We start from the raw sequence: 22,124 nt of genomic DNA on the forward strand, positions 1-22,124 counted from the left end.
ACACTGAGTTTAGTTACTCGAAACACTGCTAAAAATGACAGTTTTTCTTTCCAGAGAAAACAAAGGGAACAAATTTCATTGATTTCGAAGTTAAAATAGTTGATACCAATTTAAGTATAATTCAAGAACAGGTTAGGATGGCATTTATTATTTTCAAGGTTTTAAGGTCGAGCTCCATCTGTAACATTTGTCTATGATAGCCGTGCTATTGGCTTCAAATGTTGCCCTTCACAACAGGTTCTTGAGAGGACATTTATTACATTCCGATGCTGTTAAGAGTACAAATACTTGGTACAACCTATGATCTTGAATGTAAGTCATAAGCAATCATTAGGAATGAAAAGAGCATAAGAATATCATTCAATATTCTGTAAATTAACTGTAGGTTAAGTTTGACTTATTCTTTATAAGAAAACAGAAATTGCAATATATTACAAGATAAGCATTACAAGATACATGGGAAATACATAAAAGAACATCACAAAATTTTCGGTGTCTGCCCTTTGACATCACATTTATAGTACACTACAAATACAATAAAGATTGGCTCATATCATCCACTGGAATTTCTTGCAGACAGAGACGGCCACACATGAATTACTAAAGAATAATCAAGGAGCGAAGGCATCAGGATGATATCTAACCATTGCGCTTTACTTGCTTACTTTTATGTTTTCTCTTTATTTGCCATAGAAATCACGTGTCTTTCGAACTGTGAAAATGAAAAGAGAAAACACATAAAGACCGATTGCTTTCATCACATAACCTACCAGGTTCAAGGCAATTAAACAGAATTAACTCGAATATCCAGTCAAATATGATAAAGAAAAAAAACCTCGGCATTTTTCAACTTCTGCTTCTCTAATTCCTCGTTGAGATTATCAATCCTGAAATTAGAAAATAACAGAATATTAGTTCCACGAGAATCTGGTTTTGAAGTAAAAAGGCAAATTGAATTCATCGGACTTGAAGTTACACCTCTGCTGCAGATGAAGGACCTGAGACTGTAACTCTCTTTCCCTCAAGGAAGCCGGTGGTATCTGGACATCAAAGAAACCATCACTTGATGGGGTAGCCTAGAATATGTAATATAAAAGGCAGAAATCACTGGATTCAATAATGAGCCATGGCCATGCTCGGGCAGCCTTCGGCATGAAATATCTTGTTCTTAGTAGTTACTAAGGATTTCTATGACTAAGCTTAATCTCTTGTACTTTTAAATTGGAGCCTTGTCTGTAATTGCATAGTTTGTTACCCTCTGCTGTTTGTTGTTTGCTCCTTTTGTAATTGGATTTCCCTTTTTTTCTTTTTTTTTCTTTTTGTATTCTATTTCTTCTCAATGGAAGTTGGTTTCTTTATAATTCCTTTTTTAGAAAAACAAGCTAAATTATGTACCAGTAGTTGGCAGCTCTTTGCAAAATTAATAAAGAAATCAAATTCATCTATATACCAGCAGGAGGTCAGGAATTATAAAAACAGGCTCAATTATGTACCAGTAGTGTTTTTTGCAACATTAATAAAGAATTCAAATTCATCTCTATACCTGCAGAGGGTCACTAGTGGCCGTCTCTGATACATCTGGATTCTTGCCTGTGTCAGTCAAGGACTCAACAAAAATATAATAGAAGAGAAGGTGCCAAAAGAGGAAGTATAAAAACAAAAAGAGGAGAAATACCAGTCAATTGTTCCAAATACTTGATCAATTTAACGATTTCTTCCTGTCAGCAATAATGAATAAAATAAATATTTATTTTGAAGCATTACCAATACAAGTAAGAAGGATAAGCAAAGCAGACCCGTTGCAGGATGTTCTGCTGCAGAATACATTGCATTGATGGGAGGAGTAAAGAAGGCGTAAGGTTCAGGGATGTTGGGCTCATTGTCCCTCCACAGATTGGGCTAAATGAACCCGTCATAGGACCCTAAATACAAAAATAGAATGGCAATGGTTACAAGGCCATTGCCTAAAAGGTAAATGTCTGAGTTCATTGGTTATTTGAGAAGTCAGAATGCTCAAAATCCTAAGCCATACAATATCTAACTCAATTAGATAGGAATTAAGATTAGAACTCATAAAAGCAATGGTATATTTGATGGGAGCATTCTCTATCAGCCAAAAGTACCAAAAGTCGATAAATGCAGAACAAAGGGCACCAATCTCGAATGTGAACATGAATGCATGCATGGTATAAAATCATAATAACGGGTAATAAATCCATCCAGAGGTGCCACCACTTCTTCATTATAACATATAAACTTAGATGACATACTCCAAATTCTGTGTATGATACATGTTTAAAGTTACCAAAATTTGCTCAACTTGTTTACAGTAGCCATATCCTACGTTGCACAAAACCCAATTTGATAAAGTGGACAATGAATTGAAGATTGATACGATGAAAAATTCACTTAAAAGAAGGGATCGATTTGATGGGAAAAATTTCAACCAATCAAAGGTACCAGAGCCTCAACTAAAGTCAATAATGCAGAAGCAAACAAAAGATATCAATTGGCCGTGATCAGCATGAGTGACATGAAATGGAAATAACAGGCAACAAAATCAAAGATAACATTCATTCACGGAAACAAAGAAATTTGAAAAGAGAATAAACCCCAATTTCAAAGTAAAGAGAAATATCTTAATGTCAAAATTTTGTTAAAATTATTCAAAATAAATCATTCACAAATCACAATTAGGGAAAATTATCTTAAACTGGAGAAGCTAGCACGTTTTCACGAGCATAATCAAAATTTGCAAAAAGAGAGTTCATCTTTCTGAAAATAATCAGAAAGCACAAGAAGAAAGAACGTGACCGAACCACCTAACCTGAGTTTTTTTTCTCCCTAATATGGTCAAACAGATAAGCACTCTGCAAATTACTAAAATTATATCTCTACAATACTTCCCTTCTAGACATGATCAGAATCAGAAAGGAGATTTTGTTCTGTACAAGATTTCAAAATAATGCAAAAATACCTTCGGACTAAGCTCCGCTGAAGTAACTTTAAACCGCCCCTTGCATTGAACTACTGTTCCATCTGATGTATCCTCAACTGAATATGATAAGCAAGAATATTGTGACCTTAAAGTTGTTAGCATAGAAATAATTTAAGCCCAGAGAGAAATAGAAGCCTAAAGACATACCAGATGATATGTTATTTGTATCTCTTTTTTGGCGATATAATAATGGACCACTGAAATTACGTTCAGATGGAAATTTTGACTGCACATAATCCCTTCGTTGAAGTTTGAAAAAAATAATAATAATGTCAGACTTGCCTAAACCACATTGTGAACATCCAAAACAGAAACATTTAAGCAACCAAAAGAAAACATGTATCTTGGACTGATAAATTTAATTTCGAATTTAAAACTAAAAGCAACACCATAGATTCCATTAAGATACTGGCCGCGATTTGTATTCGGCATCAATAGCGTTTGTTGTGTGAGGAGATGGCCAAGGATCCCTCACACTTGAGATAAAGAACATAAAATATAAAATTCCACTTGAACTTGAAGCACAAATTTAAATATCCAGAAGAAACGAAAAAAAAAACCCATCATCAAGTAACAAGCTTATCATCTAAGGTGGACGTTGACTTCTCTCACGACCAGAAAAACATATTGCATGGACAAAAACCCAAATATTAATCAGAATAAATCTTACCTATCACCATCTACAACAATCTTTTTAGGAGAACCAGCATTGTCAGAAATTAATGAACCACTATAAGACCTCTTATTCTCTGACATGTAATGACGTGGTAGGGGACCACTTTGCCCTGAACTCTCACCCTCGATTCTTCCATTTTCCCTATTGACTGGCCTTACACTGTCCGTGCTTATATCTTCATAGATGTCAAAACAATCTCTGCATTGGAGCATCAAGACATAAAATTACATAATTTCTCCTTAAATTATCGGATCAAGATCCACCTCAAAATTTTAAAAATTATAAAGTAAAATACAAATGCAATACAAACTGGAAAACTGACAATTGGTTCAGAGTTTAAAATAACCATACTTGAGTGCTTCAAGAGGTTTTGTAGGGAAAGAAGCAAGGGAACTCTCCAAATAATGTAGATCACTGAAACCATCCTAAAACAAAATAAAAGGGAAAAAGATGCCAGAAAATGTTTAGTTAGTCAAAGGACTATTTGAGCGCTATAGATTCAAGGAACAATGCTAGTTTTTCCACGTCAATAATAAATTTTAGTAAAGGTTATCACAGACAGTAAAACCTCCTGACTAGCGGCAGCACTTCGGTGATTCGGACTTTCAAGGGATGAACCCTCTACTGGAAAGCTAAAATCATTATTCTTGTTTCTTTGCATTGTTGTATGTACATCTAGATCTTCCATGTTTGACATATCATCATCTTGAATCTGCAAGAAACTCGGTAGTCAAAATGAAAGGAATATTGCTGCAACCATTCTTATAAGCAACTAATAAATATATATGTAAACACTAAACCAGGCAATATGAAACTTACAAGGGCAGCCTGATTCTTTAAATCCTCAAGGTTGAAGTTCCAGGCACTAATTCCTCGAATATATTCTTGCTGTACAGAATAACGGAGTTTAGATAATGACACAAAGCCAAAACGGCAGATGCTAACTTTTACAATTAACACACTGATGCCCGTTCAATGCAAGCCTTTTAGATGTACAAATAATCCAATGATTGGAAAACTAACCATTCCTGTTTGCTCTTATTTTGACAAATTATTTCTCCAATGAATGGTCTCATAAATTACATCATCCCCAATTACTAGAAAAGCAAGAACTATATTCAATGCAAGGACTTGAGATGCATAAATAAATCAAGGATTAGAACTAATTTATCCTTTCTTTTCTCTTACATTTACAAAATTTGTTTATCATCAATGCTATAATAAGTTTCATCATTCCAATTACTAGAAAAACAAGAACTACTTTGGATCACTAGGGTTCTCCTTGACATGGGTCATGTTCCTGTGGTCCAACTACTTTTAAATAAAAGAACTTCCGGCTAAGGCATCCTCTGCCCAAAATCAATACACTTGTGACGTAGTGGGACGGAACAGGGCTATTATTCCAAAAGCTGAGAATTTTGGCACATAAGCTTAAGGAACGAAACAAAGCTACCTTCAGAGACCTTCCAGGAGGGAATCTCAGGCAATAAATGCACTAGCTGAGATGGATGGTATGGAAGAACAGAGGGATTTTAAAGCTAGACCCTACCAAACATTTTATGAGCATCCCTTTCTGTAAACTGACAAAAAACTGAAAATCTTCAGTGACACATTCGTGAAGAAGATTTTTGGAAACAATAGCCTTAAAATATTGAGATTCTTCTCGTGGACTTTTATCCTAGAGGGGATAAAAACGGCTGATTTGGCACAAAAACATGATATGGCACATTCTACATAATGCCATGAAGTGTAAAAATAAGCTGGGGAGCCAACACCACCTTTTGGACCATGTTTTGAAGAGCCATTTGCATACAGGTGTTGGAAGAAAATTTTGAACAGTTAGCATGTCCTGGTGCTTCCCAAAGAAGTTTATTGAGTTGTATTGAGCAACTCTTGTACAAGGACATCCGTTTAGAAGAAGCTAAACATTTTTGAGAGAATGTGGCGCTAGCCATCTTTTGAGAGGTGGCATGAAAGAATTGTAGAATCTTCAATATGCTTCTAGAAATTCTGAGAAGTGCAGGGGACATCATTCATTTCATTAATCCTATGAGGGTTTTCTTTTTCCCAATCTTCCTTTTAATTTGGCCACTTTTCAACATACACCAACTGGATGAGTTTTTTGTAATCCTTTAGGCAGCTTGGGGTTGATGTCTTCATTCCTTAGGTACTTTCTTCTCGCTTAAATGAAATATTATTTAATAGGAAGAAAAGATTACAGGGGGAAAAAAAAAGAAAACGATCCACCGTGTGCTTTTGTGTTGGGTGCAACACACTTGAAATCTAGGGGCCAAAGCCCGAAGGCTCCAGACAATAGCACAAGCATGCATGTTAAACCATCTTAGAAAAATTATATGTAATGCCTTCAACATTTCAGGTAATGAGTTTTTATAATTAGCACCTGTGACAAATGCTCCTTGTCTCCATACAAAGCCTTGTTCTGCACCAGAAGATCAGCCTCCTTTGCCTGTAAAGAAGATGAACCGTTAAACAAACAATCAATGCCTTTCTGGAAGTAATTAAAGCTGGTAAAAGAAAGGCCTGAGATAGGCAGTGAGACCTTTAGCTTCTTAAAGCGTTCCCCTAATGGATCAAGGCCATCCAGGATTGTTCGAGCAAGATAATCAACTGAACGGGCATGTTTAAAAAAAGGGTGCTTTAAGAGCTTCTCTGAACTGGGACGTTTCTTTGGATCCTTCACTAGGCATGTAGCGACCATTTCTTTGAATGACTGAAGTCAAAATAAATATTTTGTTTTTGGATAAGAAATTTTTATTTTTGGGTACAACAAATGCAATGAATAGGGATTTGAACCTCCGACCTCCAAGGAAAGAGTAAATATCAATTCCCGTTGATCTATGCTCATGTTGTATAAGAAATTTGTATTACATAAGGAAGATATAAGCAAGAGAACGGAGGAAAAAAAAATATGGAAGCTCCTGAATTAACAAAACTATACAACTGGGTGGCACTTAAAGCTCCCTACAAGATTACATACCTTAGAAAATTTCCTATCTCTTTCATAGTCAAGACCAGGAGGAGCATTTTGTAATGTCATTAGCAAAACCTGTAATGCCAAAGAACCAAGTGACATAAAAAAGTTCAACTTGGTCAACTACAGCAGTCGTGGACTAATTTCATAAGGTTTCCATGTTCACACAAAAAATGATAAACGCCAAAGAACGAGTACATAAGGAAGTTTAGCTTCAACAACTACACCAGTCATATACATCAGTTATTTCACAAGTTTACACGTGGAAAAACTTATAAGGACATTGAAAACATACTTTCATTGGTGGGTATTTAGAAAATGGAGCATGCCCATGAGCCAGTTCAAGCGCTGTTATTCCAAATGACCAAATGTCTGCCCTATTGCAGAGAGGAAGAAAAAGATACATAAAAGAAACCATATCGCAGAAAGAACTTCTAGCTTACGTTTGTGCATGACACAAATCACAAGAAAAGAAATACTATAATATAAGTGATGAGATATCACATCACATGCAGATGAGCAACCTACTCACTTGAAGTCATATCCATGTAATTGCTGCATAACTTCCGGTGCCATCCTGAGGATTTCAAAACATTGTCCACAATCACTTCCAATTCTTTTTAATTCTATATCTAGATTAAGGGACAACAGAACAACCCCAAAATCTCAAGGCACAGAAGTGGGGAATGGAAGGGTACCAGCATGGAGTTCCAACAAATGTGTTTCTTGAGCGTTGCCTATCTCCAGTATCAAACATGCAAGCCGAGACTCCAAAATCAGCTAGTTTTACTGTACCATTAGAATCAAGCAAAATATTCCCAGCCTGCAAAAAAAACAAGGCTTGTGAATGTCTTTAACCAAAAAAAGGAGAAAATCACATAACAACATTATGTCTGTGTAATGTCTTGATATGCAGGAAAAGAAACTCCAATGCCATCCAGTGGACAAACTACAAAAATGAGCTAGATTTATGTGGAACTACCATTATTGCTAGCAATTGCGAGATGTAGTTCAATGGAGGCATCAGTTATCTTAGGTGGGAAGGAGTTGAAAATTATATCATCTCTAACATGAGAAGGTTCTGTTTCTTTCACCTCCCACCTTCTTACTGGAGTTCGTATGGATGAAGAAGGAAATTAGCTCTTCTCCAGAAAAAGTTCGTTAGTTGAAAAAATAAATTTCGAAGAGAAAAAGAGTTTTGCATCCTCCATAATGAAGACATGTAGTCTTGCAAACACTTCACATGTTTTTTGAACAATTTATATTTAAATACTTCGGACATTAGTTTCTATGATGTTATTGTTTCATTTCTTATACCAAACGCTGCATTGGAATACAGCAGAGCACAATTAAGGAGTGAAAAAAACTCTGCAGTTATTAAAAATATTTTTTGTCAAAATATGATAAGATCTAGGAGCTATACTCAACCTTCACATCTCTATGGATGTGGCCATGAGCATGAAGATAAACAAGAGCTTTCAGAACCTCCCGCAATAGGGTAGCTATGACAGGCTCATCAAAACCTTCAGAAAAAGCAGATTTCATAATATGAAGGCAAGATCCCCCAGACATGTATGGCATCACAACCCAGAGGTGGTGACCAGCAGTGAAGGAACAATGTGCTTTTAACAAATTTGGATGATCAATCAAAGTCATCGTTTGAACCTCTCGCCGAATACCATCCTGAACAAATTTCCTCCAACATTAGTCGTAAAGATGCAATAAATATAAAAATAAATAAATAAAGACGATTTATCACATTAGCTGCTTGCTTAAAATGAGTTTGTCCAATATGCCAAGTTATGAGTAGGTGAGTCTACAGTCCCTTTGGGGACATCTGATAAAACTGTGTAGGCAAGTCTACAAATAGGTTCCGAATGTAAATATAAAAATATAGGAAGAATACTTGAGGAAATTAGAAAAGAAATAAGGAGAGAGATGCTGTCCTCAAAGTGATAATCTTAATACAGTGACCATAGAAATTTCTGCAAAGTAAGTTGAATGGATAATGCACTAATGCCAGTTCAGATCAAGAAACACAATAAGTGGGAGGAACAATAGTAGACTGTAAACTTAACAAAACCATCAATGTAGAACAAAATAATCCCAGCTCTTATGGCCCTTTAGAATTTTGATCCCAAAATGAAGACACTGATTACTTGAGAAACGGTAACTCCACTTGGTAAACTAAACCATTTAAAGTACAATATAAAATCCATATATATACATGTGTGTGCGTGTGTTTGTGTAGTATATAAAAAAAAAAAAACTGAAAGGGTGAAAAGGTGTCAGGAACGTTTGAAATGAAAGAAAAAATATACAGGAGATTGATCAACATACTAGGTCATTGTTGCACTTCTCCAAATCAAGAGCCTTTATAGCGACAGTCTCCTTTAGTGGAATGCACAGTGCCTTGTACACAGTGGCACTGACGCCTTCACCAACTTCTTCATGTAAGTTATAATCCTTGGCATTCACTGGATATCTTTTTTCTGAAGGAATCTCCATATTTTTCCTTTTACATTACAGAAGTAAAACTTTTTTGCCCAAAGACGTCCCAACTGATGTAAAACTAAATAAAATATATTCCAAAGAAATAATCTTCAAACCCATGTAAGGAATCTTCCATTTTGATAGCATTTTTCTCTGATCAGCAGGACACTGTAAATAAGTTGTAACTGCATCAAGACAAATGGAAAATGAGCATATCCAATGAACTCCAAAAATTTGATATCAATAAGCAACCCATCTCTTTAGCCTCGAGCACGTTAAATTCTAAGACCATCTACCAGCAAACAACCAACAAAGCTCCCAAGACCACTGAAAAAAATTCTGCACATACAAACAGGATGAATAGTTAGACATTATAGAGGGAAAAGGAACAAGTTTGATAACAAACTCAGAAGGAAAAGAAAGGCAGCAAATTCAACAAAGCTTCCAACACAAACTCCTAAACTTCCATCCTTCTTGGAAACCCACCCAGTTCCACCCTTCCTGGTATGTTTGCCTGCTTAGGAAGATTCCGTAGTTTTACATTCACTACACGCCCTCCAAAAGCATCCATCTCACCTGGAAAGTGGAAACCTCAACTTCATTCAAACCTTTGGTAGTATATTGGGTTGCTAAATTCCCGCTTAAGTTGAAAGTGGATCCTCATAACTAAGCCCAAATCATACAGCTCAAGTGTAATTTCTTTCTTACATTGTAAAGCCCAAAGATCCAAGACCAAAATGCCCAATCCCAAAAAGTTTCTCTGATTTCACTAACAACCCTATCCCTCTTTTTATATTCTTCCATTGTTAACTGAAGGTGTTAAAGAATGCTTTTTCTAATTCTCCATCCACCACCAACCAAAGAAGACAAAATTTGTGCTGATCTTCGGCCCAAATCTCTGGGATCAAAATACTTTCTAACGAATCTTAATCGTCAAATACTTGTCCAAATAATTCTCATTGGTTGATAGGCCACTTTCCACATCTCTTCATTAGCAAAGTTAGACAAAATGAGAATTGGCCTCTTCCCCCAAATAGGCTTTTTTTCGACTTCAGTCAATCAGAGATCTGATTTCAGTTCGCAACTAAAGCCCGTTCGTTTCTCCTATCAAAATGAAATGGCAAGAACTGATCTCGGGAAAGAACCCCCTTTTCATTCATTTCATATTAATTACAATACGCAGGGAAAAAAAAGGAGAAAAACGCTTAATCCTTCTTGGTTATCTCATGAAAGAGACAAGAAGCAGACTAAGACATGAACTGACTACTCCGACACGCTCTCTAAAAGCACGCTACAAGAATTAAGATGCTAATTCGGCCATGGCCCCTAACCCAAACCTAGATTTTCAAAATAACTAACGAGTAAATACATACTACCGGTAGCACAACCATAGAAATGAATAAAATTTCGACAAAGACTATACTTCCAATTTCCAAATCTTCAAACCACAAATTTACACAAAAAAAAAAAAAAAAAACCCAATTCCCCAATCCAAAAATCACATTTAAATGCCACAACCCAACGAAGTTCAACTTCAATCAACAACCAACAAAATTCAAACTCCACGATGCACAATTAACACTACACAGCAACTAGCGCTATAATTCCTTTAATACAAAGTACAAACAAACACATATTACACAAGAAAAAGCAGCTAAAACGAACAAAAAACAAACTCAACAACAGGTTGGAATAAACAGATGAAGATTATAATCAGATGAGGATAAAATACCACAGAAATTGACTTTCCGACAATGTCAAACGTACCTAGGGTTAGGCCAGGAAGCTAAAATCGAAATCCAAACGAAAATAGATGTAGAAGAAGCACACAGACAAGTGAATCGAGATGGATTTCAGGTTGCAGTCCAAATGGAGATTGACGATGAAGGTTCAGATTTGGGCTTTCCAGTAACAAATTTCTTTTTCTTTTTTTATTTTTTTCCTCTGCATCCAACTAATTATCCAGCCCGAGTTCCCGTGATCGAATCTCTCGCCGTCGCCGCTATTAGAAAGAAAAAAAAAAAAAAAAAATCAATTAATTATTTCTGGAATTTAATAATAATTCCAGAAAATATGAATGGAGGCGACTTTGATTTGATGCAAATGAATTGGGTTTTTAAGAGAAAGAAGAGATATGAAATAAATGAAGTAATTAAATAAAAACAACAATAATCGAGCTGGGAAGGTAGGGCCCCAGGGGCACAGCGCTTCTGAATTCAGCGGTTGAAAATATCGGCACTCGGTTTTCCAGATCGGCGAGTTTTTGGACACTCACATGTTTATACAATTTTTTTCTTTTTTTAAAGAAATTACTTAAACTTGCTTTCTATGGACCATCAGTCTATACTTGTAAGTTGGTTTTTGGTTCAATTAGCTTAAAAATGGAAGGTTGCTAAAGTGGGTATCATTTTATTAATCTTTTAACTCCTTCCATACGTTACAATTTAATGAAACAAACCGTTTATGCGTAATAATTAAAAGTTAAACTTCTTATCTTTGATCATTAAATTATAATACAATGAACATCTGTCCACTAAGTCTGATGACTAAATCTGTGTGCCTCGACATTCCCCTACCATATAGTCATATTACTTATTCTTTGCTTCTTCAAAAGTGGAGAGCACGTTTAACTATAAAGTTTTTATAATTTAGCCATCGAGAAGGAAAATGCATCTTATTGGTATAGTTAGTGACTTTCATTTTTTTTAAATCTTTATTAATCATTTTATCATCAGGATCGCTACTCTCGTTTATATGATGTACTCCTCCTTTACGCATTTGTAGTTAAGTATAGTGTGTGACAATATGTATGAAAAAAAGACTTAGTAAATATTATTACAATTACCAAAAATAAAAAAAATTGTTTACATGTTATGTCTGAGATATAAAGTTACATATTTATTTAATCGACTCCCCATATAAAATTTTAAAATATTAAATATTTTTAAAATTTAAGAATATATTAGATATTTACCCTAGTTGGGTTATATATATATATATATATATATATATATATATATATATATATATATATATATAATATTTCCATGTAGTTTTTTTTTTTTTTCCTTCTTTCTTCCGTTTGAGACCTACCAGTAGGGATGGGATTCCGGTATTTAATTCGGATCATATAGAATTTGGTCCATCTAACAGAAAAATAATGTTATCTTAAAATTATTTAGTTGTTATATAAAATTTTACCATAAAACATTCGGATTCATCAAATTAAATTTTATATTTAGTTAAACATTGCGGTTTCTACCTAGAAGTTAAAAAAGTTACAATTTTTACAATCTCATAAATTTTTTTTTGTTTGAAAATTTGTCAAAAAAAAAAACATTCTCATATAAAGTGTAAAACTGATCAAATTGTTCTTCTTTTGACAAAATTGTTCAATGGTTAATAGATCAAACTTAACCTACTCTAAATTGAAATTAGGGAATTTATCTATATGGTAAAAAAAATTGTTGAAAATGGTGGAATGAATTAGCGAATGAAAATTGATACAACAGGTAATTTTTTTTAATTATTAAATGTGAATTCGCAATTTAATCGTTGAATTTTAATTTCATCCCCAAGAATCTAATGAAAAAATTGTGTATTTTTTTTCTATCCAAAATAATTTAATAATTTTGTCAAAATGTTAGAAAAAGAAGAACTTAAAACCCTACCTTCAATCCCCCAAATTTTGCAAATTAGACAAAAATAATAATAATAATAATAATAATAATAATAATAATAATAATAATAATAATAATAATAATAATAATAATAATAATAGGATGGGAAACTTTGGTATTTATTTAATTATTATATAGAAACCTAAAATCATATTAAATCTTAACATTAATTTAAAAAAAAAAAATTAAAGAAGTTGGAAACATATGAGAAATTTGAGATCTCAATCTTCCCCTCTAAAAATATATTCAACTTAAAAATATGTTACAAATTATATATATATATATATATATATTTAAGAATTGAGTCGAAGAGATTCAAATCTATAATCGTAGAACTATATTGATTGATATATTTATTTATTTATTTATTACGTACCTATGTAATTAATAATTTTTTAAATTTAAATACTTATTTAATTATTGACAAATAATTATGTAATTAATATTTTGACATGTGTCAAATTGAAAATAATTTATAATTTAAATAATTTCTTTAAAAAATATAAGGATGCTTTCTTCTATAAAGATGCTTCCAAAATGCAAGGATTCTCTAACTTTATAATATTTCTCATTTATAATCTCATATTTATTATATTTTATTTTATTTTTTATATTTAATTTTGGCCTACTTTTCTGAGTTAAGCGTGATTTAGTCAAAAATTCATATTTATTATTAATTAACCTACCTTCATTTTTTAAATATTGATTTGGATATCTATACCCGTCACATCTATTTTTCTCAATTTTTATTACTTTAATCTAGAAGGTCTCGATTTCTATCTTCAAAATATGCATCGTAACTTTATTCGACATACGAATAAAGATATGAATAATTAATCATATTTAAAAATAAATAAAAACACTTCTAACTTTTCATTATTAGATAAAAAAAAAAAGGGGTTTTCGACAAACTGGTGGGTTGATAAATCCAATTATTATAATAATATTGAAGAACAATTAGCCAATAATTTATATTAATTTGTTATATAATTAGCTCCATGTTATAGGTCAAACACACGTTTTATTTGTTATATAATTATTATAGGCCTTTCCCAAACATACATTTTTTTTATAAAAAATTTATTTTAAATTTAGTCTTAACACTAATTAGACAAATAAATACATTTTTGTTATAAGTCTTTAACCATAAGTTAAAATTAATTAAGAAAATAATAACGTAATTTTAATATATAGTATAATGGAGTTAGAAATACTAAATATTTACGTCGAAATAAAATAAATTAAAAAAATGACATTGGATATTAAGGATAAGGTAGATTATTGAATATAGTAGCATACTATAATTATTAATTAGATGCATAAGATATTAATTTTTTTAAAGTTTAGTTAATAAAGTGACCTAAGGGGACAATGTAGAAATAACGTAAAATTGAAGGGCAAATTTGCAATTAAAATAGCGCAACATCTACGCCGCACAATATTGATTAATAATATATTGGGTCTTAATCCATCCATTTTATTTTCCAATCCGTTATTTTCAATCTAATAATAATTAAAATAAATTACGACTTATAATCCATCAAGACTTTTGTTTTTTCTTTGAAAACTAATTATCGCCTTCGGAAGAAATTTCTGGTGTGCCTGAAATTTTTTATTTATTTTTATTTATTTTTATGTCGTTTTCAATCTTCAACAACCTTCGTTTCTATAAATGTGAAGAAGCCGCTTTAACTCCTTCAATGTCTGCCATGGAAGCAGAAGAGACAGAGGAAGGAGGATCGCCTCAATTCTTGAAGAAACTATCTTCTAATCCAACTATGCTAGAAAATGAAGGTTTGGATCTCTGCCCTAGCTTCAACAGTTACTCTGTCAACGGACTTGCAGAAACCGCTGCGAGAGTTGCCATGGATTTCGAAGGAATGGTCGGCGATGGCGATGGCGGTGAGGACGATGATTTTGAGTTTGTTTCGTTTCAGAAGGCTGAGGAACAAATGATTTTCGATTGTCCGATTAGTCCTGTTTTTCCTATTTTCAATCACCATCTGTTGGAGATGAGCGATGGAACAGAGGCTAATGAGTTGAACCATGGAAATGCTCCAATTGTGAAGTTTTCTCTACAGAAGCTTATGAGCGATGATAGAGAGCATGAGCGTGAACTCGATGGTGATCTTGCGTGTTCGTCTTCGACGTCTGAGGCCGATGAGTTGGACATGATTCCACCGGGAACGTACTGCGTTTGGACGCCTAGGTCAATGGAGGCGGCGGAGCGAGGAAAATGCCAGAAGAGCAACTCCACTAGATCAGGATCAGGATCCTCGTCTTCAAGACGGTGGTGGCTTCAAAATTTGCTTCGACGAAGCAACAGCGAAGGAGGAAAGAATCGACTGGTCTTCTTAACACCGTCCGCGAAATCGGAATCGACGACGAAGAAAGAAGAGAAAACAGTGAAATTAGGCGAAGATGCAAATCGAAAGAAGAGCTGTCCAGAGGCCAACACGGTCGCCGGAAAATCGAAGGTCAAAAGAGGCGTCGTCGAGAAGACATCATCAGCGCACGAATTGTTTTACGTTCGAAACAGAATGTTGAAGGAAGGAGATAAGAGACGATCGTACCTTCCGTACCGGCAAGACCTCGTCGGATTCTGGGCAAATGTCCATAGCGTGAGCAAAGCATTACCTCCACTCTAAGCCTCTCAACAGGTTCTGCTAATAATGGATGGTTTAGATTAATTATTTAGTTAATTTTCATGATCCATATGATTAAGATTTATCATCCATGAGTTTTGATCTTTAAACCCATGCACGATTGAATCGTTTCACTGTATATATAGTATATCTATATAGTTCAGGTTTGTTCTATAATCGGGTGATTTATCTTCCAACTTTATTTTTAATTAAAAATCAATAAATATATTCAAATTATATGTACTTTTAAGTCATTGTTGTTGTTTTATTGGTTAAAATAATTAGATTTTAATAATTTGTTATTAAAGAAATTAGGCTGGAATTTAGTTGTTTTTCATCAAATGGCATGTTTGACAGTCTTTTCAAATAATTTATTTATCTTTAAATGGGTTGAGATGGATAAGGTTGAAGGTGTGACGTGGCAGCAAAGGTGAGAGATCAGGATATTGGGGAAATGGGTGGGGGAGAACAAGAAGGGCATGAGAAAGGTGGGTTGATGTGATGCCATAATCTCTTCCAACGCTACACCTAATATCCTTGCAACACTAAAATAGTTATTACGATTTATTTAATCTTTAAAAAAATCTAAACTCATTTTGTTCCACGTATCTAAATTTTGAAGCTATGTCCTTTTTAGTCGAGAGCATATGAATTGAACTATATTTAAGTTGGTTCAACCATAAACTTATTATTAGGAATCTGAAAATGAAAGGGGACTATTTACAAAAGTATATTGATATTGATTAATGTAATGTACAAAAATACAAACAATGTCCAACTATTTTTGGCTCAAGATTCGTCGGGCTTTGGCTCCAGAATTACAGGAATTTTCTCCATGTGATCACCACGTAGCACCTCCACAATCACCTGAGCAAGCATCAAACAATTGGTTACCAATCAAACCTCCATGAAAACATGTCACAAAATTTGAATACTTCTTGAGAATTCAAGTTCATCAATGGTTTATGTTACTGGGATCATTCTCTTTGCAGTCCATGAGTCTTTTATTTGGTTATACTACATTTTTCAGGTGAAAATCCGTTTCTAATTCTTGAAACGGTATCGTATACATGACTTTTTATACATAGTTTAGGGACTAAATCGAGAACTTTTGGGTTTAAAAGTGGTTAAAATAATTTTTCTGGAAAATTATGAGACCAAATGGCTTTGTATTGTCACTAAAAGGCCACATGGGGATCATGAGGCAACATATCCTAAGGTAGTTGGCTTCATCACATGGGGTCTTGCTGTCTTTTTCAGAACCCAGAGTTTTGGAGAAATTTCATTAATATTCTCTAAGTCATTCTAGACCTCTCCCTATTTCTTTTGGATTGGAATTTGTTCATGTAGGTTGTTTGGGGACTCTTATGGTGGGCGTTTCTTTTTGGCATGCCCTTATATACATTCAAGGGGTGAATTGTGAGATCTCACGTAAGTTGGAGAGGGGAACGAAACAGAGTGTGGAAACCTCTCTCTAGTAGACGCGTTTTAAAATCTTGAGGGGAACTCGAAAGACAAAGTCCAAAGAGGACAATATTTGCTAGCAATGAGCTTGAGTTGTTACAAATGCCTTGAGCTAAGAGTTTCAACAAGCTAAAGAAAAAAGATGAAATAGGAAAGTTTGGATTACCTTGTCACCAACTTTACACTGGTCAAGAATTCTGTACAAATCGCTTCCATTCGCGACCTTCTTCCCGTTCACCGACGTTATTATGTCTCCCAATATAAGTCTACCATAAGCATCCCTCTTAGTCGGTAGCAGGCCCTGCATAATGTGAAGTGATCAAATCTTCTTGAACTTAAGTATTGAGGTTGGAGGTCTTTTCAAGTTCTTGGAGCTATAATGGAACAATGAAACGCTATAGGTATTAGAATAGAAATGCGGAGAGAAAAAGAGAGGAAACTAATACAGCTTTCCCAGCAGGACCATTTGCAGGAGCATCCAAAACAAGCACTCCGCTTACGCCCAACTGTTCCACAGACTGATCGGGAGCAAACTTGATTCCTAATATCGGTCTTGTCACCTTCCCATATCGCACCAACTGATCAACAATGCCGCTCACCTACATTGACAGAATGTTGATGAATACTTCTTCAAATCAAGGTTACTTCAGCAGCTTGTAAGATATGTCATATGTTTATTACTAACAGTGTCAACTGGGATTGAAAATCCAACACCTGAGGATGCCCCAGATGGAGAATATATTGCTGTGTTTATTCCGATGAGGTTTCCCGAGCTATCGAGAAGTGGCCCTCCACTGTTTCCTGGATTAATGGCAGCATCTGTCTGAATTACATCTTGAATGGGCCTACCAGTAGCAGCAGAACTAATTTCTCTGCGAAGGCCACTGTCAAGAGCAAGATGAATGCTTAGTATATGATATATTAATATAGTGTATGGTCAAATCTGTGGGGTCTCATACCTGATTACCCCAGTCGTAAGAGTATGATCAAGTCCGAACTGCATCGACAATAATGATTATATTTAGGACATCAAATGGGGAAATGTACAAGACAATAAAGAAGCTACCATGATGAGACTGGCTTTAGAGCCAATGGAAAAATGATGATCTAAACCCGAGTTCTTTTTCTAATACAAAAATGTGTATGTTTTTATATGTGAAGCCCAAGACCTGGGATGCCAAAATCTTTGCTTCGAGTTGCAGTGCTCTTTTGACTAATGTAAGATCCCACATTGGTTGGAGAGGGGAACGAAGCGTTCCTTATAAGGGTGTGGAAACCTCTCCCTAGCAGACACGTTTTAAAACTTTAAGAGGAAGCTTAGAAGGGAAAGCCCAAAGATGACAATACATGTTGGCGGTGGGCTTAGGCGGTTACAAATGGTATCAGAGCCAGGCACTGAGTAGTGTGCTAGCAGGGATGCTGGGCCCCAAGAGGGGTGGCTTATGAGATCCCACGTTGGTTGGAGAGGAGAACAAAACATTCCTTATCAAGGTGTGAAAACCTCTCCCTAGCAGACACGTTTTAAAACCTTGTGGGGAAGCCCAGAAGGTAAAGTCCAAAGAGGACAATATCGGCTAGCGATAGCTTGGACTGCTACAAATGGTATCAAAGCCAAACACCGAGTAGTGTGTCAGCGGGGACACTGGGCCCCCAAGGGGGGTAGATTGTGAGATCCAACATTGGTTGGAGAGGAGAACAAAGCATTCCTTATAAAGGTGTGGAAACTTCTCTCTAGCAGACCCATTTAAAACCTTGAGGGGAAGCTCGGAAGGGAAAGTCCAAAGAGGACAATACCTGCTGACGGTGGGCTTAGACTGTTCCAACTAACTTCTTAGATGACACCATTACATATACACAAGTATCAGAGGAGTGTTGTGCAATTACCAACAGCAAAATTTTTTAGAATCTTGTTAATAGTGAATACTCTTTGCAGAAAATGCTTCATCCTAGATTATTCATTTTTTTACATAAGAAATCAGTAGCCTAAACTTCTATATATTAGATGTATGAACATGACAAAGGGCACCATAAACCCAATGGCTAAGGCAGTGAATAGAAAAACTCACAGGGTTTCCAATAGCAAAAACTTTCTGACCAACAAGCAAGTCTGCTGAGATACCAACAGGTATAGGTCTTAGTTTGTCTTTTGGTGCATCGATTCGCAAGACAGCAACATCCTTGTCTTGGTCGAATCCAACAACTTTTGCATCGAAAGTAGTTTGGTCAGCTAGAGTGACTCTGTACAAAACTAAAACCAGTTTAAATGTGAATAATGAGGTGCCACACTAAGTTTTAAGTCTAAATTCAAATAGAAAACTTTAACTCATTACAAATAATAAAAGAACTTGATGCTATTCTTTTCATGTTCCCGAGGCAAAAAGAGTTATAGAATATACATTTCAAAGACATTACTCACAATACATAACCAGGAAAACAAAATCACATAGCCAAACAATATGACACAGTTATGCCGAATGTGGCTGCACATGTAAGATCCCACGTCGGTTGGAGAGGGGAAACCTCTTGAAACCTCTTCCTGGTGGACGCATTTTAAAACCTTGAGGAAAAGGCTGGAAGGGGAAGCCCAAAGAGGACAGTATTTGCTAGCGAACGGCTTGGGCTGTTACAAATGGTATCAAAGCTAGACATCAAGTGGTGTGCCAGCGAGGACGTTGGGCCCCCAAGGGGGGTGGATCGTGAGATCCCACATCGGTTGGAGAAAGGAACGAAACATTCCTTATACGGGTGTGGAAACCTCTCCCTAGTGAACGCGTTTTAAAACCTTGAGGGAAAGCCCGGAAGGAAAAGCCCAAAGAAGACAATATCTGTTAGCGGTGGACTTGTGCTGTTACAAATGGTATCAGAGCTAGACACCAGGTGGTGTGCCAGCGAGGACGTTGGGCCCGCAAGGGGGTGGATCGTGAGATCCCACATTGGTTGGAGAGAGGAACAAAACATTCCTTATAAGGGTGTGGAAACCTCTCCTTAGTGAACGCGTTTTAAAACCTTGAGGAAAAGCCCGAAAGGAAAAGCCCAAAGAGGACAATATCTGCTAGCGGTGGACTTGTGCTGTTACAAATGGTATCAGAGCTAGACATTGGGTGGTGTGCCAACAAGGACACTGGGCCCCCAAGGGGGGTGGATTGTGAGATCCCACATCGGTTGGAGCGGTGAATGAAGCATTCCTTATAAGGGTGTGGAATCCTCTCCCTAGTGGACGCGTTTTAAAGCCTTGAGGGGAAGCTCACAAGGGAAAGCCCAAAAATGACAATATCTAGCCGTGGGCTTGGCTGTTACTGCACATTTCTGAAAGCATTTTCTGAGGACCATTTGCAACATATTGGTTCTACAATTAAGTACTTTGATGATGCTTATATCCTATTAATACCACAGCCTTAAATGGATAAAGCCCCCAAGGTAATGAACACACAAATGAATACCATGGAAGTTATACATAAAGTCACTAAAGAGCGTTCATGACTAACCTGAGATCAGAAGCACCACGAATTACATGGTAATTGGTGACAATATTTCCATCTTTATCCCACACAAATCCGGAACCCGATCCTTGTGGTACCTCCAACACGTCTAGTGTAAAAGCATCCTGCCTAAACCCACATCAAAATCACATTCAAATTGACAATCGCACCAAAATTAGACCTCCAAGAAACGACCCAAGTTATAATCAGAACTCAAATCCAAAAGGACAATTACCTTGCAGCAAGATTTGTGATATAAACTACAGAAGGAGTATTCTCCTGAAAGAGACGAACCGTTGCGAGCTCATCCGTCTGCAATTTTCTAGGAGTGGTGACAACAAAAGCAGCCGCCGGATCAACATCTGTAACAAAGAGAGAAAAGGACAAGAACACCGAAGTGGTGAAAATTAGCAGCGACTCGCAAATTGATGCTAAGGGGTTCGAGGGATTGGTGAGTTTTGTGTCAGTCGTAGCTGAAATTTGATTGCGCTTCTTGTTGTGGCCGAGAAGGGAGAAGATGGGGTATCTAAAATGGTAGCTGGGGTTCGAGAAATTGTGAAAAGGGATGGATTTAGAGAGAAAGAAGGAAGTGGGTCTCCCGTTTGGAGGCCGAGAAAGTGGGGAGAAATGGAAGAAAGTGGAAGCGAGGGAAAATGCAGCAGCCATCACTTTTCTGCTTGGACAGTTGACGCAAATTGGATCGCTCAATTCAGTTCAGCCAGCTTTATGATAATATTAAAATTATAATAAATTTGGCGTCCCAAATTCTTTTGTCCACCGTGTACTACCTGCAATTTTTTGGTCACGTATTGTACTGCAATTGTTTATTCCTTCCATATGTTTATATATTTATGATCATATTTAAGACTATAATTTTGAATTTTGTGTTTATAGAACATGAAACTTTTGATTAGATGTTAAAAAATCAAACTTTCTATTACTTATTTTGATAAAATTGATAAATAATTCATAGCCAATTTCTATTACTTATTAGCTCCACCTTTTCCTCGAGTGTTATGTGAGGGAGATTAGTAAGGACGTGGTGATGGTTCATTAGGGGTGGCTTGCTAACTCGTTAGGGGTGTCTAGGTTATAAATAAGGAGTGTTAACAACATTAGAAGATGCATATCATTTTAGCTCTCTTGTGATGTTTATCGAGATCTAATATAACAACTCTCATAACGTCCATTTAACTTTTGAGTCGCTTTTCAGTAATCTATTTGGTTAACGGATGTCTCATGCCTGTAGAAGGATCTTTTGTCTTCCCTTTTCACTCGCTAACGGGAGATAGTTATATTCAAGGTAGATGTCCGTTTACATGGGATGGTTGCATACAAGAACAACAAAATGAAGGTAGCAGATATATAATTATTTTCCAACTGCGTAGCCTGGCATTGAGGAACACTATTTTTCTGGTTTGGCATATCAACTCTAAAACAAGATTAGATGGAAAGAACATTAGAAACTTACCCACAAAAGCACCCAAAAAGTGCTTAAATAATAGTGGACTTCGGTTGAAATCAAAGAAATTGAGCACTACCAGGGTTTTACTGTAGAGAGCTTCTATAACAGCCTAAATCTACTGCTAATAGATATTGTCCGTTTTGGTCGATTACGTATCGTCGTTAGCTTCACGTTTAAAATGCGTTAGACATCAGGCAATGTGTCAGCAAGGACACCATGCCCCCAAAGAGAG

The 22,124-nt window shown here is 35.7% G+C and overlaps 3 protein-coding genes across 4 annotated transcripts; 1 reads left to right on the forward strand and 2 right to left on the reverse strand.

Annotated features, from left to right (window-relative positions):
- Nucleotides 1–371: 371 nt before the first annotated feature.
- On the reverse strand, nt 372–11,268 carry LOC111459830 (serine/threonine-protein kinase BLUS1-like). Of its 2 annotated transcripts, XM_023102911.1 has the most exons (21): nt 10,927–11,268; nt 9,007–9,498; nt 8,095–8,349; nt 7,365–7,489; nt 7,199–7,243; nt 6,962–7,043; nt 6,673–6,741; nt 6,235–6,405; nt 6,076–6,141; nt 4,494–4,562; nt 4,243–4,386; nt 4,026–4,099; nt 3,669–3,872; nt 3,146–3,237; nt 2,978–3,054; nt 1,797–1,922; nt 1,676–1,718; nt 1,544–1,590; nt 979–1,040; nt 836–887; nt 372–712 (listed from the first exon to the last, which is right to left on the reverse strand). In XM_023102911.1, the coding sequence occupies exons 2-21, from the start codon at nt 9,172–9,174 to the stop codon at nt 668–670; spliced, it is 2,016 nt and encodes a 671-aa protein (XP_022958679.1). In that variant the 5' UTR covers nt 9,175–9,498; nt 10,927–11,268; the 3' UTR covers nt 372–667. The 2 variants fall into 2 exon arrangements, with proteins under 2 accessions (XP_022958679.1, XP_022958687.1); XM_023102919.1 differs by lacking the exons at nt 372–712; nt 836–887; nt 979–1,040; nt 1,544–1,590; nt 1,676–1,718 and having other exon boundaries at nt 1,838–1,964.
- Nucleotides 11,269–14,443: 3,175 nt separating this feature from the next.
- Nucleotides 14,444–15,658, forward strand: LOC111462022. Its single transcript, XM_023105673.1, has one exon. The coding sequence runs from the start codon at nt 14,474–14,476 to the stop codon at nt 15,485–15,487; it is 1,014 nt and encodes a 337-aa protein (XP_022961441.1). The 5' UTR covers nt 14,444–14,473; the 3' UTR covers nt 15,488–15,658.
- A 543-nt stretch (nt 15,659–16,201) lies between these two features.
- On the reverse strand, nt 16,202–21,148 carry LOC111430538 (protease Do-like 1, chloroplastic). Its single transcript, XM_023066805.1, has 8 exons — nt 20,663–21,148; nt 20,434–20,556; nt 19,015–19,186; nt 17,908–17,945; nt 17,634–17,832; nt 17,395–17,547; nt 17,115–17,249; nt 16,202–16,351 (listed from the first exon to the last, which is right to left on the reverse strand). Exons 1-8 carry the CDS (start codon nt 21,091–21,093, stop codon nt 16,274–16,276), a joined length of 1,329 nt encoding a protein of 442 aa, XP_022922573.1. The 5' UTR covers nt 21,094–21,148; the 3' UTR covers nt 16,202–16,273.
- Between the last annotated feature and the right edge of the window lie 976 nt (nt 21,149–22,124).

The sequence above is a fragment of the Cucurbita moschata genome, unplaced genomic scaffold (genome assembly GCF_002738365.1).
Source record: "Cucurbita moschata cultivar Rifu unplaced genomic scaffold, Cmos_1.0 Cmo_Scf00002, whole genome shotgun sequence".
Taxonomy (NCBI): domain Eukaryota; kingdom Viridiplantae; phylum Streptophyta; class Magnoliopsida; order Cucurbitales; family Cucurbitaceae; genus Cucurbita; species Cucurbita moschata.

Excerpts from the sequence above, each read along its gene's own strand:
- LOC111459830 (XM_023102911.1), bottom strand. The coding sequence starts at position 9,174 with ATGGAGATTCCTTCAGAAAAAAGATATCCAGTGAATGCCAAGGATTAT. Across the intron at positions 8,350-9,006 it reads AGAAGTGCAACAATGACCTA|GATGGTATTCGGCGAGAGGT; the intron begins GTATGTTGATCA and ends AAATTTGTTCAG. Across the intron at positions 1,591-1,675 it reads GTATTTGGAACAATTGACTG|GCAAGAATCCAGATGTATCA; the intron begins GTATTTCTCCTC and ends TGACTGACACAG.
- LOC111462022 (XM_023105673.1), top strand. The coding sequence starts at position 14,474 with ATGTCGTTTTCAATCTTCAACAACCTTCGTTTCTATAAATGTGAAGAA.
- LOC111430538 (XM_023066805.1), bottom strand. The coding sequence starts at position 21,093 with ATGGCTGCTGCATTTTCCCTCGCTTCCACTTTCTTCCATTTCTCCCCA. Across the intron at positions 20,557-20,662 it reads ATCACAAATCTTGCTGCAAG|GCAGGATGCTTTTACACTAG; the intron begins GTAATTGTCCTT and ends ATGTGGGTTTAG. Across the intron at positions 19,187-20,433 it reads CGTGGTGCTTCTGATCTCAG|AGTCACTCTAGCTGACCAAA; the intron begins GTTAGTCATGAA and ends AGTTTTGTACAG.